We start from the raw sequence: 15,656 nt of genomic DNA, 5'->3' as shown, positions 1-15,656 counted from the left end.
GCAGCTTGTGGTTGTCTAGGGGATTGTGAAGAGTGAAGTGATAGAACATAATCATTTTACTGCTCTCTGCTTCCAGTACTTCACCAATGCAAACAAATTCACATGTTGAGTGTTCCTCAGTGAAAATTACAGATACTGCAACAAAAATCCAGTAGCTCAAAGAGCACATTTTTCAGTAATAAAAGAAGCCAGGTTTCTCTTTAGGCAAGCTCAGATCCTGCTCTTCCACTATAGGAGGATAACTGTAGATACAGTACACTGAATATGGACAGATACTGGATTCAATACATCTCAGCTGAAGCCTTCATTGTCTACCCAAAAAAACCAAATTAAGTTAATCAGTCACTTTTTTAAAAGTGGTTTTATGACTCCTTAATATTGAGATACATGTAGGAACAAATGAAACAAACAGATGCTGGCAAAACAGTTATTGATGCTTAAGCTTTCAATCTCATCTCACAGACCACAGACATTTCTTAACATTTGGATGCAACATACAGTAGTAACAAACAACACACTGGAGAAGCAACACCCTTCTTGTGCCTGCTGTGCAGTGTCTCCATTAATGACTGCTGTCAAAACTTAAGAGGAACATATGAATACAATCAGTAACATAATCTAGTGACATTCCTAAATGATAACTTTGCTGATTTTAAAAACAAAACAAAACACATACAAATCACACACCAAACACGTCACAATATTGCATGTTTTTATTGCTTAAACACCAAGTATTCTATTGTCTCAGCTGCACTATAAGCTACAATATAAGCAGGTTTCTTTTAATCCTTCCAGCTTTCCAGGCAATTTTGCTTTCTTGCAGATCTGTTTTAGAAGTCAGAGAGTAATTAGATTAACCAAGTTACTGGGTGCTACTGAAAGACATTTAAAGGACATTAAAGTGTTTAAAAGACATTGCAGTCATCAGGCACTGCCAAGGAGGGCTCTTGGTATCCTTCTACAATAAGGTCACCCACTCAATGGATGAAGGAAAGGTGGTGGATGCAGTTTTTCAGTATTTTAGTAAAGCTTTTGATACTGTCTCTTGCAGCATCCTTCTGGACAAATTGTTCAGCTGCAAGATAAGGAAGTTCAAAGTGTGCTGGATGAAGAAGCAGTGGCAGCAGGGCTCAGAGGGCTGCAGGGAATGGGGCTGTGTCTGGCTGGCAACCAGTCACCAGTGATGCTCCCCAGGTCTCCACAACGGGGGCAGTAGGGCTGAGTATTTTTATCAATTATTTGGATTGCAGGAGCTGAATGCACCATTAGCAAAGGTACTGACAATACCAGCCCTGGCTGAGCTGCTGACTCACTCAAGGGACACCAGGTCTTGCAAAGACATCTAGATAACTCAGAGCATGATTGATCAGTGGCATTAAATTTAAAAAGAACAAACGCCAGATTCTGCATGTGGAGCAGAGTAATACCAGGCACAAGTCCAAAGTGGGAGAGGAGTGGCAGGAGAGCAGCCCTGCAGAAAGGGATCTGAGAATGCTGGTCAGCAACACTGTGCCCTTGGAGACAAGAGGGCAAAACACACCCTGGGGGGCATCAAACACAGCAAAAACAACCAGTCCAAAGGGGTTATCTTCATTAAAATGTCTATTTAATGATCTGTAAGCAAATCCTTGTTTTTAATACATATGTACAAGTCCCTCCTTCTCTATCATTTCTGACTAAAAGGATTGTTTCCATATAAGATGTATTGGACCACCAAGCATTGTGTGGGTTTTACAACAAAACTCTTTTATTGGGCAGCCTGATATTCCTTGAATTTGTCAGCAGTGGAACAGCCTTATTTCTTACAGTGTGCCTTCAGAACCATTTGCTGACATTCTGCAAGTCCTGTAGACTACAAGTGTCAAGAAGATAGCCAGTTCTGGATTTTAACAGAGAAAAAAAAAATACACAACCAAAACCCTCTGAAAAGACATTTAGCATATTGAGGAACCAATTTTTTTTTCCCTCTGAGTATGCTGTTCTGGCAAAGTGAATTTAAAAAATAAAACATATGCCATATTGATGTTCTTAGAGACATTATGAATGAAAAGCCACACCTCTGGGGGATGGAAGATATCAAACATCCTGACACTTCATCCTAATAATTTCTCTGGCAGTTCAGTTTCTGCACTGTAACCAAGCACAATGGAATCCTGGACTAACTTTTTCTTTGCCATAGCTTTTCAACTGTCAAGAAAAAGCCCAGAATCCCATTAGTTAGCCTAGAATTCTATGCTTTATTACCCTACGTTATATAAAACCACATACATTTATTAAATGCTGTGACTAAGTGCTTGATCAGATTGCAATGGCAGGTTTTCCTGTACTAAGTCACTTCACTACCATAACTAAATTCCCAATCAAGAGAGGAAAAAATGCTCTGATAAAGGCCTACAAAGGAGAATAGTAAATATCACTGATACACAGACAGACAAGACTGGTTCATTGCTGAATGTCATCAGTTTACAGCTGAACTCAAACTTAAAGGTCTTTTCCAACCAAAGTGAGCCTATGATTCCACCTCAAGAACATAGGAAGGTATATAATGGCAGAGTAACTGTTCTCCAATAGGTTGCATGCAAAATTCTCCAATATCAATTTAACACCCCACTGCCCCACAAAAAAAAAAAAAAAACAACTACAACAAGCAAGTTTTTACAGTCCAGGACAGTAACATTGTGTCCCCAAGAAACCTTCCTCTAGGAAACAAACAAAAGAGATCTAGGAAACAAACAAAGAGAACTCGAAATTTGCAAGAATACAGCTCAGTCTGGCACTTGATTCACTGTTTCAGGTATTCTTTCTGAACTCTGAGATTTCATTTTACTCCACACAGAACCACAGCTGGCAGAGAAAGGAGTGTCTCTTCCCTCTTCTAGTCTGTCATCTCATTCTTGCCTAATTACATGTTTCTCTGCGGAGCTGATCAGATTCAGAGCTGTTTCATTCACTCCTCCTTTAGGGGCACTCCTCTGCCCTTTCCCATAGCTATTCATCAACCAGCAAGAGCCAAAGGGAAAGACGCCTAGCACGGCCAAGTACTCCTCTTCCTTAGCCTGGCAATAGGATGAGAACTGATCAACGTTCTTTCACCCACATTTTGTATCTTTCAATAGGTTCCTCAACTACTACTGCAGCTTCACAGATGTTAAACAACTAGGAAAAAGCATTCTGCAGGAGTCATGCCTTTAAAAACATCTTCAAAAGATGTTTTTTCCCCGTTTAAGTTCAACAAACTGCTATACAAAGGCGAGGAGTTTCTGACTGCCCCACTACTGCCCTGGAGGATCACACATTCATAGAAGTGAATATATCCTTTCACAGCTGCACAGGAAGGAAGCAGCACTAGATCATCTACCTATTGATAGCCACAGTTGCTGCAGCCATAATTGTTTCTTGTCAATATAAGGCCCAAACTTCTGCAATTTCAGGTTCTAAACCCCTGAACAGTTGTAGATGATCCCGTGGTCTTACAACCACCAAGCCTGCCAGTGACTGTCTCTTCCTCTCTCCCCACCAAGTATTTGCTTTAAACACAACCTTAAGAGTCAGCATTAGCTACTGGACTCAGAAGGGTGAGGTTTATGCCCACAACTTCCAAAACACTTGAATGCTCCACCTAGAAACAGCCACAAGAACGTTACAAAGAGATGTGCTTGAAAGAGTAGCCTTCCATCAACCTAGAGACTTCAGCCTAGTTTGGAAGTTTCAGATGGGATAAAAACAAACTTTTAACTCAATATTATTGGCTGTACTGCGCAAATACCTGCTGCTCCCAAATACCCCTAGGGAAAAGCAAGCAATTAACTGGCTGCTTACTACTGCTCTTAATTTACATCAGTTAATTGTCCTGGATTATTTCTGAGTAGAGAGGGATTTCCTCTTTTCCGATAGTGTGACTACAGCAGCAGAGAGTTGGTTTCTGGTATAATCACTGAGCAAACAGACAAAAGGGAAACGGGACACTGGAATGATAGAGATCCAAGGAGTTGAAATCTTGGAGCTCTTTTCAAACAAACCCCATTGTAGTTCTCAGAACAGTGATTAAGCACAGATAACAGCTTTATTGTGCAAATTCAGGGAGGCCCTCTTGCTGCACAGAAGGGGAAAAAAAAAAAAAATGAAGTCAGCCAAATAAGGTTGCTTGAGCTGCACCGAGCCAGGAAAGAGTCCAGGAGATGACGCAGCCAGAGGAAGCTTTTAGTCAGTTTCCTTCACAGCCTGGAGCAGAGCCAGAGCCACCTCTGTGCAGGAAGAGGGGCTTCTCTGTGGAGTAGCCATCGAGCAGCAGGGAGGTGGCCAGGCCAGCAGCCCCAGGAGGGTGCTGTCCCCAGGCACACCCAGTGTCACAAGCAGAAAGTATCTGAATCCTTCGGTTTCGGTTCATCAGTCTTTCAAGCAGCTGCTAGGGACCTGGTGAGCTTTTTGAGGAGAATTTCACTTCAGACTAGACATTCTACATAAAACAACTGAACCAAGTTTCCTCTAGAGACAGAGATGCCATTTCCTTTCAAAATAAACGAGTCCATATTAAGACATCTTATGAACCATCCTCATGACTAAAGCAAGAATTGTAATGAAACTTCAGGGGTGACTAATCACACGAGGTAGAATCACTCCAAGGAAAGGGCTGCAATGCCCTGAAGGTTTAAAAAAGATGCTACTTGCAGACGTTATGGTGACAGGACATTTGCAAGAAGCAAGTGATGGTGAACACCTGGTAGGAGGCACCCTGCTCCCCATAGGATTCTTACAGCAGAAGCAGCAGACCTAAAGCTCTCCTGGGGCCCCTTTTACTGAGTGCACGTCACCAACCTGCAGCTTGCTCAGCTGCCTCAGGCAACAAATCAACAGGGCAAAAATTAAATAAAGGACTCAACTAAGACGTTTAATCTTCTAAAACCTCTTGTGATAAGGACTCTTATACCTAACATTGTCACCTTGAAGTTTTATGAACTGGATCATGACTACCAGTTCAGATCAGGCACTGGAATAGATCTTGCTCGCAACAGTGTAAAACCACTAAAAATAATCGGGTTTGCCCTGTCAGGGGCAGGGCTTGCCATAGATGAGAAAGGAAGATTTTACCATGAGTATTTGTTTCTCATCAATGGTGTACTTTAAAATCCCTGTTTAACTTTAATATAGAAGACTTAAAAGTACCAAACAGAAGCTTTTGCTCACTGTCAAGCTTAATTGCTTCACCTGACATGAAGTAAAACTTTGCTATTCTTGCAGAACCTAGGGACCAAGCTGTTGAATACAATACAAGCTAGGGTGCAAAGGCCTTTCCTGTTTTGCAAAATCCCATGGTAGGTGTAAAGCTGCAGATAATTCACTGCTTCCCAGTTTCAGTGGTTTACCTGCTTCCACTGTAAACTCAGCATGTTTTAGCTATTGCTGCTTCTGAACTACAAAGTCATCTGAAAATCACCAACAGGGGAAACCTTCTAAAGAAAGGTCTTTGGAAACATACAAACACACCTCTTTACTGATGGCATTAGGAGAAACATATAATGGATTGAGTTTGCCTATCAAACTAGCACACATGTCAAACTTGGATCAGTGTCACCAAGCTTCCCAAGTTGTACTGAGAGGAAAGGAAGAGATAGCACCAATGGGCCAGTCATGAAATAAGAAAGCATCTAGAATGCTTCTAGAGCTCATTCATAGCACAACAGGACCAGGAGAGAAGTCCTCACCTATTAAAGTCACTATCCTTTCATCACTATCCTTTCCCCCTTCAAGACATCAAGCAAATTCTGCAAGATGTTTAAAAAAAAAAAAAAGAAAAAAAAGAAGAAAAATGATCCAAACAAGTGTAGCATTCTACTCATAGTTGCCATCTTGTTGCAGCATCTGGTAGAAAGTAGCCACAGACACAAGAAACTAATTAACCAGAGGACTCTCCTGATACACACCTCAATCTCTCAGTTACTTTTCTTCTAACCAGACCCTTGAAGCTCCAAAGAACAGAAACAAAAATTTCTAGGGCCTTTTGAGTCCTGCTGGGAATTAGGACCATCAATTCAAACTACAGACAGGGTCCCTAAAGATCCTTATAACTATTGGTACACTCAGCTTCAAACTAAGGTACAATAAAGTTTGGACTGGTACCTTTTCCCTTATTACCTTCTAAAACTTTCTGTATTCACCAGACTGGCTTTCATTAAAGCCCTTTCTCTACAATGTTACCCAAAACAGAACTGCCCAGTCCTGGTGACAGAACTGCACACACCTCACACGTGATGAACGCTCCTGTTTCACATCCAGCAGCCCATCCATTCACAAAGTAGGCACAGGCATAGGCAAAACAGTCGATGAATCCCAGAACAGAAGCCTTGCACCCATCAGTCAGGGAGAGATCAGAGACTACCCATGGCAAATGGACTGCACACAAATGGAGGAGAGACTTGCCAGAGCTTGACAACAGCTCAGTTTTAGCACTCAACTACTTCCACCCTCGGCAATACAAAGCATGGGAGAAATTATGTGCCCTTTTTGGTGTCTGCTTTAACTGTTCACACTTCACAAACTTTCCAGAACAACATATTTAAACCATACAATCTAGTTGTATCACTAGATTAAACAGGGAAGGTTTCCTGTTGAGAGTATGGCAAAATCAGCAGGCTGATGCATGATGGACTTTCTACAAAGCCTACCAAGCCTCCAGCAACCAAACCCCCCCTCATTACATGTCACAACAGCAAATCATGTGCACTAGTTCAAAGGTTACCAGAGTTAATCTTGGATTCTTATTAATAGTGCTACACAGCCTAGTGTCACTCATAGCAAACCTCCCATAACAAAATGGAAATCTCCAGCTACATGTGCTAACATTTAGCCTAGCTTGAGGAGGTGTAGAGACTCAGAACTCAACAGGTTTTGCTGCTTAAGCCACGCAGCAGCATGTTTCTGTAAGCCTGGTCAGATGAATGATAAGAGCTACCAACCAAGTAGTTTTGACACAAATGCTTTTCCTGCCCAGCCAGAACTGTTCCCTGGAACACTTCCTCCATCTGTCTTCTTCACAATGGATTTATTTTTGTGATGAAGCCCACATAAACCTACATCTAACTGCCCAGGTTTCACCCACATTTGACCTTGATTTTTTTCTTGACTGAGGAAAGCGTCTTGCATTTTACTGTTTTGTTAATTAAGCTGCTATTAACAAATCTTAAGCTAGCACAGTAGTAGTCATGTTTATTTCACATGAAGAACTGATTACACAGTTATGCCAGCATATCCTGTTCCTGCAAACCAAAGATCAAGAAATAATGTTTCAAATATTATTTCAGTTGGGTCTGTAACTAGAGCAGATGGGGCAGGAAACCAAAGGCTGATACAGCAGCAGGCCTGCAGCTCTGTACTGCAACAGACACTGGAACCGCTCTCTGGAGAACCTGCAGCGTGCACTACAAAGCATTACACTAAAACACTTGCATTTCTCTATCTGCTCCAGTTTTTAAAAGCTCCGAAAGCAGAACTGCTCTGTCAAAACCAGAACTGCTCTGTCAAAACCAGAAAGCAGCAGACTGAGAAGGTGAATCCAGCCCAGGGTGTGTCTGGGAGGCTGCAACGAGCACCTCGCAGCCAGCGCTCGGATTCAGCCTGGTGCTGGGAACCCCGCCCCGCAAACCGCTCTCGTTCAGGATTTCTTGGCTGATCCACACTAAAAAAGTCACCCATCATGACTGTAAATGCCCTGGCTAAAAGGCCTCAAGCATTTTACATAGAAGTCCCCTGACTTGTGCTATTTCTGTTAACCTTACTGAACCTGTTGCCTGTATGTTAGCTTTTTTTGTAAGTAAATCTTCACTAATCACTAATATTTGATGGAAGGCCTTTCTAAAGCTTAAGAAAATACTGTCTTAACCTTGAAGAGGCTGAGGTTTGATATCCTTTAAGATGCTGATGTTTGAATAATAATAACCATCATCTAGCTATCCATGCAATCTGAGATGGCATTTAAGACATCAGGAAAAGTAGCTGTCAATCAAATAGGCATTCAATATCTAAAGTAAAACAAGTAAACTATTAGAAGAAAATCACAGTAGATTTCATTTCAACTTCTATTTGCACAGAGGTGAGTTATTGTTTAGGTTCGTTTTTTTCCTCTCCTTTATGTAAACCACAGACTCTTAGCTTAAACATTAGATTTTCTTAGGCCATTTCAGATCACTCCGGTACGGAAACATCCAGAGACTTCCAGCCTGCTCCTTCCTGTTTTATCAATGAAGGGCTGGGACTAATTCTTTCGCTCCAACCAGGAGAAATTAAATGGAAAAACCCCATGCTCCTCATTAGTCACCAAACTCCTGCTGCGAGCAGAGTCAAGTACAGACTTGACTAGACTTTCTAAAGTACCAAAATCTCCCCAGCCAAGAAATACCTCGAGTCAAGCTGGGACAAGGTTCCCTGGCAACCCAAACTGACTAATTGCAAGTTGTGAAAACCCCAACTTCTCCTCTTCAGGGAGCGCACGAGGCGGCCATAGCAGCCGCCCGCTCCCTCCCTCCCGGCTCTCGGAAGCCTCGCCCCGCTCCGCTCCCGCTCCCCCCCAAGCCGGGCGCACACGCGGGCGGGCGGGCGGCGCCGCCGAGCTCCGCCGGACATTTTAGGGCGGAGAGGCGGCCCCGCCGCGCCGAGACCCCGCGCTCCGGGCGCGGCCCCTCAGGCGGGGGAGCACAAGATGGAGGGGCGGCCGGGAGGGAGGCTCCGCTCCCCGGGGTTCCTTCGTGCCCCTCGCCGCTCCCTCCGGGGCGGCCGCCGCCGGCCGGGGCGCACCGAGCGCAGGCGGGAGGAGCCCCCAGGCCGCGCCCGCCCGGCCCCGCGCACCCGTCCGGACCCCGCGGCGGGGTCTCCGTTCTGCCCCGCGCCGGCGGCACTCACCGTTTTCGGCATCTTCCCGGCGGGCTGGGCACGGCCGTCGCTCCTCCTGCGCCGGTGGGGATCCGTACGGGCTCCGCGCTGCTTCTAACGGGACTCCGCGCCTCTCCGCCCGGCCAGGCCCCGCCCGGCCCCGCCCGGCCGCCTCCGTGCGGGGCTGGAGCCGCGGCGCCCCCGCCCCGGGAAGGCCGAGCCGGGCGGTCCCTGCGGAGCGGCCCGGGAGGGCGCGGCCTCGGGCGCTGCGGCACGCTCCCATCGGTGCGAGAGCCGAGGCTTCCAGCGCCCATGAAGTAGCGCCTGTAGAGCCCCGGTCGCAGAAGTTTATGCGCGGATCGTTGGGAGTTCTGGTCCTTGATAAAAGCGTTCTTTAAGAAAATAATGCTAGTTCGTCGGCGATTGCGCTGTTCGAAGTAAGACCGCAGCACTGACCTGTGATCAATGCTTCTGGCCCTTGTCAGCCAGAGCTGTGCGCACACAGGCGCGGCTCAGTCCAGGCTCCTCGGCCCGTGCTCTGGCCGGTCCATGTGCTGTTCTCTACAAGGTTTTCACAGCCATCTGTTTGACTAAAAAGTACACTTCCAGCCTGTAAGGAAAATCATGCTGTGTTAAGCCATTCTCCGTAAAAGAGGCAGACGAGTCCTGAAACTTTATTTGAATAAAGGGAGAGAGTCCACTGGCACACGCAGACATATCCCCAGGGTTTTTTCTCTCGAGGTTTTGGAGGGTGCAGCCTCCTCTTACCCTGAACACCCGGCTGCACGTTGTCCGCTTCCTTTCCCCTTTAGCTGAGGCACTAGGAAGGCACAGCCTTCGCGAACCACCTATTGCGTATTCTAGCTGAGGTCTAGGAAGGCACAGCCTTCGCGAACCACCTATTGCATATTCCCCCCTTGAACCTATCATTTTACCCCAAAGTTCAGAAACTCAAGCTTGTGCAGACCCACTTGACAGTTTCAGGAGCCAAGCCATCTGGGATCTGCAGCAAACCTACTGCCCAAAGTTACTAGAGACATTAAGAGCCATTTCAAAGACTTTAATATCCATACCTTCACCCATCGAATTGTTTGTAAAGACATTAGCACACATCTTCCCTCTCAAGTTCCAGATGCTTCAACAGCCCAAGGGATTGTGACTCCCTGAAGCTCGGCAAGTCACGTCTGGTCTTCAAGGCTTCTCCAAGGCCACACCCATAATCACAGAATATAAATCAGCAACCAAATTCAAGGATGGAAATAGCAGAGGACCAGTGGCAGGCCATCCACCAGAGCTTCTCTTACCATCTCTGTTTTGCAACCACTGATGGAGGGAATCAAGGGTCACCATTTTCATGGGGATTTAAAGAAGCCATCTCATCTCATTTGGGACTTTGAGTATAACTTTCATACTAAGTCCTATTTTCTCCCAGGAAACTAGAAGTTTTTCTTTTTAAAGTTAACGGTGTCCAGAAGAAGGAAATTAAATAAATGTAATGCCTTATTTTTAAAGAAAATATGAACATACCATTGTTTTCCTTGACTTTGTATCTTCTTGTCAAATCTGTTAAACATTTTTGTCTGGCAGGAGATGGAAACGGGGTCCAGGCACTTTGTTTGCTTCAGCTGAATATACAGGTTTCACTTAAACTAGAATCTCTATGCTATGCCTACCTGGGAAAAAACATGAATATAATTGGATTGATGTAAACTGGTGTAACTTTTCTGCACAGAAAGTCACAGGGTGCCTAAGAGGCTGTTTACAAAACGTTTGCTTCCTTTTCTGTCTCCTTTTTACATTGAGACTTTCTCAGACAAGGTCAAACAACACTGGTTACACTTATTTCCTACAGAAACAGATACTCACAGAAGACATACAGAATAATAAAGTCACTTGCTTGTGATTTTTTTTTGCCAGATTTGGATCCAGAAATATTAGGACAGATACTCACAGAAGACATACAGAATAATAAAGTCACTTGCTTGTGATTTTTCTGCCAGATTTGGATCCAGAAATATTAGTTGTCAGCTTTCTCCCTAAATTCAAGAGACTGTGGAGACTTCTTTTATATTGGCAATATATATGATGGGGAGAGCCCAATTCTGCTTCTATTGAAAGTTCTATACCAACATTCCTTCATAAGTCTTAAGTAACTGTTTGGAGAATTCCATTAATCTTTATTGCAAAGGTGATAAACTTAAATGATAGAAGTCTAGCTATTTCCCTGACAAATTTAAGGGGCCATAATTTAACATCCAGGGACCTAAGATTTTTCTTCATAGTGCTAATGACAGGAGGGCTAATGAGGCAAATGTATCCCCATGTCAGTGAAACAATCAGATCCAAAGCACATAGAGTGTGCCAGGCATTGGCCATGTCCACAGAAAGTCATAAACCCCACATCAAACAGTCCCAAAGAGTCTGAAGGGCCGAGACAAAGCTTCAGCATAGCATACACTTGTTTCTGACCCCAGCCACTTCTCTTGTCCTTCTTCCCTATTATTCTTATCAATAGCCAAACAAAATACCATTCATGCCACTTTGAAAGAAAAGAGTATCCTGTGACAGGCACATGAGTCTCTACACCTCACTTCCTCTCCAGCTTCTTCTTTTCCTCTTCCCCTCCACTGCTGAGGTGGAGAACAAGACATCTGAAATTTGAACCTCACAGCGCTCCAGCCACAATTCCATGATGAATTCCTGTGGTGGAGGTGCTGCACCAAGACCTGACCTTCCCTGCAGACCTTTCCTTTAGCAGCTGCTGAGGAGCACTGGTGTCATCCAGCAGCCTTTTGCTGAGCCCTCCCTGCCTGGCCATGTGTGAGAACAACCATATCAGTGAATTCCTTGAGAACTGCAGATGAGTTAAATCTCCCTCTGACTTCAGGATAAAATTCCAAGGGGTAAAATAGCAGTTGATTAAAGGTCCTCCTTGCAGGAGGCTGGAGATATGAGTAGCATTACCCAAGGCCTCAAAAATGCTGTTACTCCCATACTGCTCAGATCCCAAATAATATTAAAGTATTTCAGAATTAGATTAGACAAGGATGACATTAAGCATTCTCCTGGGAAGAGTCTGCTATTTCATTGGGGATTTATTGTCTTGGTTTTATTTTCATCAAGCCTTTTGTAGTAGCTTCTTTTAAGCAGAAAGAACATGTAAATTATTTGTTCTGACATACCAGAATTATTTAGCATGAGCACTAAACAAGGGGCTGTTTTAACAGCATATGGGTTTTTTGACTAATGAGGAATAACTTGAGCTCCCCTTTGCATGGCTTTGACATAACTAAAGGAAGGCACAAAATTAAATTGTTACTGTAGTATGAGAACTGCACCTTCAACACACAGTAGTCCTGGACTCTATTTAAAATTAACCAGCCTGGTTCTGAGGTCTTTGAATAGCAGCTAAACTTCCTTCTCCTGCTCTTACTGCTTTTCTTCTGCTCAGACATTAATGCATATAGGTTCACTATGAGTTGCTGTAAGTGATGATCTTGGATCTTTTTAGTGTTTAATTGTATTTAGGGGTAAAAAACATCTTTCCTCCCAAACAAACGCTATCACTTCAGTCACACCTTGATGTCTTGAGAATCAGGGTAATCTTTTGCAGTGATTCTCAAGCTGGAAGGATGAGAGGGGTAAAGGGGAAAGCACTTCACATTCAGGACGGCAGGATGTGAAAAGCCTGGAAATAATTCCATTCACATGCAGCTGCAGTGACAGGGCTGAAACTGATGGGGCCACTGGATTTGTGAGCCCATTCATCTGATCCCATTTCCACCTCAAGAAAATTAACTTATTGCAGTGTCTGGTCCCAGCTCCTGGCTTGTCCACTCACCAGGGCAGAAATAGCTGAAACTGCCTGGAAATCCCTGGGATTTGTGTCTGCCAGATGCTTTGTAAAGCCCTAGTTCCTCATTCCCTCCAGCATATAAATCCCCCACTGGCAGTGACAGCCCTGCAAGGAGCATGGAGAAGGCTTTACTAGGAACAATGACTCACTGTATGGCCCACACCACTCATCTCTTCCTGTATGTCTGGGGATGTGCTGGGAATATGCTGTTTGTGCAGAAGGAGAATAAAGGGGAGGGTTTCAAACCAGACAAAAGGTGTGCAATGAATGCAATGATCATATTTTTTAAAAATGTAAGAACAACTCGTCTGCTAGAATTGTCTCTTCTTCATTTTTGCTTTGTTTGTACCATATGGGAGAAAATGCTCATGCTTTCTACGTCTTGTACTGCTTGGAGCAATGTGGGAAACAAAGGGAAATCTCATGGATATTCTGGGACTTTACTCAAAATATTTACAATCCAAATAACAGATAACATCACTAGGAAGGACAAAAAAAAAAATGGGAATATATTTTCCAGTTTGTGTGAAAGGTACTGATGTAGAAATGCCCTTAAGTCTGTGCAGAATTGGAACAATGGGAGGTTTGGAGACTGATACTGACACTTTTGCCTTAGAGCAAGGAGGTGGAGTAAATCCCATTGCTCTGTTCTACCTCAAACCAGTGAAGAAAAATTATTCCTGTGGGTGATAGGAAGAATCAAGTTAGGGCTTTCAGTTTCAGAAAAATGTATCTAATCTAAAAAGTAACTCCAATGGTATTTATTCTGATAGGTTTGAGGGTGTGATGTGTTTCCAAAAGGAAACATGCTCACTCACATGTATTTCTCAGAGGCCATTAAGCATTTACAGTAATCACGGCCAGCTAAAAACATACTGGAAGCAAAACGTAAAACACCTACATTACCCATTGCATTTTATCCCCTTGAGGCATGTTGAGGAAACTTCCTTATCTGACAATTCAGCAGCCACTCTGGCAGTTACACTGCCACCACCAGAGACTTTAATGCTGGGACCAAAGCCCCTTCTCAAAAAGCAGCCCCAGTGACCTGGTAGGGGCCCCACTTGACTCCCCACACACCCCACTCTCAGTCAGTCAGACAAGTTTTCCCCCCCAGCTTGACCCCAGGTTCCCATAGCAGAGTCTCAGGCCTCTGGTTGTTTTAAGCAATTTTACCACAGTTTGTCCTGGTGCCTCCAGGGAGGGACTGTGAACAAAGGACTCCCTGCACTTTTCCATCCTCACAGTCTGTGCTGGCGTAGCCTGGGGTCTTCTGAGTCGTGGGCTCCTGCTGTGTCTCTGAGTGTCTGTTCACCTGGCTGGCACCACAGGCCCTGGTGCCACTGTGCAAAGAGCCTGTGCCCGTCCATGACCTCCTGTCCCTGAGCTCAATCCTCAGCCTGCACTGGGGTCTGCACACTGAGCTACCTGCACTAACTGTATTCCTCAACAGGCAGTCCACAAACCTGTGGGACATCCACCAGACATATCTTGACCATCAAAGCCTCACTGTAACAAACCATGATGGCAAATAACCAATTAAATATCCAGAATCTTACAAAATCTGATGTTCTGCTCTTCATCCATCTTACTTTCTTAACAGGAGAATTCTAAGACTGTAGACATAAAATCTAGCAATTTTTTTTATCCAATAGGGCTCAGACTGCCAGTAGTTTACATGCAGTACTAACAGGCTTTGCTGCAGAAAGGGAGGTGATTTGGAGTCTTCAGCCAAGACCTTCACAATTTCAGTGCCCCAAAGAAACAGGCTCTGTGGGAGTTTTCTCCTCTCTTCCCTCTCTCTCCTGCTCTGCCTCCTCAGATGGCTGGTGTGGAGCCAAGCTGATGGTACTGGTGTGATGACCATTTAGGGCCACTGCCTTTGTGACTCAGAGATTGGGAACTTGGAGGACGTAACAAAGGCCACCAGGCACTTCCTTCCATGGCTGCCAGAGAATGGGAATGGCCAGTCCAGCCTCAGGGGGTGAGAAGCAGGCTCCAGGTGGTTCTGATACAGGTGACCACTGCACACGAGTCTGTATGGAAGGCACCCATTTACACTGGGCTTTGCTGAAGGTATCAACACTTAACAATCAGGAGTAATTGTATATAGAATCATTCCTAGATGGTGAAAAAGGCCAAAGAAGGACCAAATCAAGTGTTACTGAGCAAGAACCAGGGAGAAGCCACTTCTGAGAGTGATTTTCAGGTCATGCAGTTTCACTATTTAAAATTAAACTCCCCCCAAAGGCACGTGGGTCACCAACACTCACAGTGAGCTGTAATAGCAGGAACCTTCAGCTGCAAAGAAAATCCAGTTATGATAGGAGATAGTGGAGGCAGTAGTGTCCTCTAGATTAGAAACAGACTAGCAGATAGCTCTCCTTGGTCCTACAAGCTGTGTCAGTGGGTAACTGGATGGTTTTATATTCTTTTTGAATAGCTATCAAAGTAATATAACAAGATTGGCTACCTCACAGGGGGCTGACAAAGTTGTCATCTTAAGGGTTCAGGCAACAGTGCAAATTCTCTATGTTATGTTAATGGTTTATAAATAAATTCACCTACATACAATCTCTATTCTTAATTTAAGAGACTATTTTCCTGGATATTTTTTTTGGAGCTGTCAATGCTTGTTTTTCAACCCTTAAGCCTCTTGTGGTGTTTCAGTTCAAGTACTTCAGATCACTGCTAGTATCAAGAGCCAGAGAGGCAGATAGCAGGTCATGAATAACAGCTGTTTTTCTCGTCCAGGCTCTATGATACATAAAAAGGGAAAAACTGCACAACAGTCTGATCCAAATCCCTCCAACTGCAAAGCTGTAGAACAGATGCAGATTAATATGGATCTAATCCTCCAAATCTTAATACTTTGTGTCCTCAGGCACAGTAATGGTGTAAAATATGCCCCTCTACTTGGAAAGTGTCCATGTCCATG

At 44.3% G+C, this 15,656-nt stretch overlaps 1 protein-coding gene across 1 annotated transcript in view; it reads right to left on the bottom strand.

The window, feature by feature from the left end:
* The window catches only part of MSN (moesin), a 40,670-nt gene extending 31,626 nt beyond the window's left edge, over window positions 1-9,044 (bottom strand). Inside the window, exon 1 of the mRNA XM_041396430.1 lies at window positions 8,893-9,044. Within this exon, the coding sequence (XP_041252364.1) occupies window positions 8,893-8,904 (12 nt within the window). The 5' untranslated portion in view covers window positions 8,905-9,044. The remainder of the gene's footprint in view (window positions 1-8,892) is intronic.
* Window positions 9,045-15,656: the final 6,612 nt, after the last annotated feature.

The sequence above is a fragment of the Onychostruthus taczanowskii genome, unplaced genomic scaffold, assembly GCF_017590055.1.
Source record: "Onychostruthus taczanowskii isolate IOZ18803 unplaced genomic scaffold, ASM1759005v1 scaffold13, whole genome shotgun sequence".
NCBI classification, from domain to species: Eukaryota; Metazoa; Chordata; class Aves; order Passeriformes; family Passeridae; genus Onychostruthus; species Onychostruthus taczanowskii.
The sequence above is the reverse complement of the archived record's forward strand: the minus strand, read 5'-3'. Positions and strand labels throughout refer to the sequence as shown.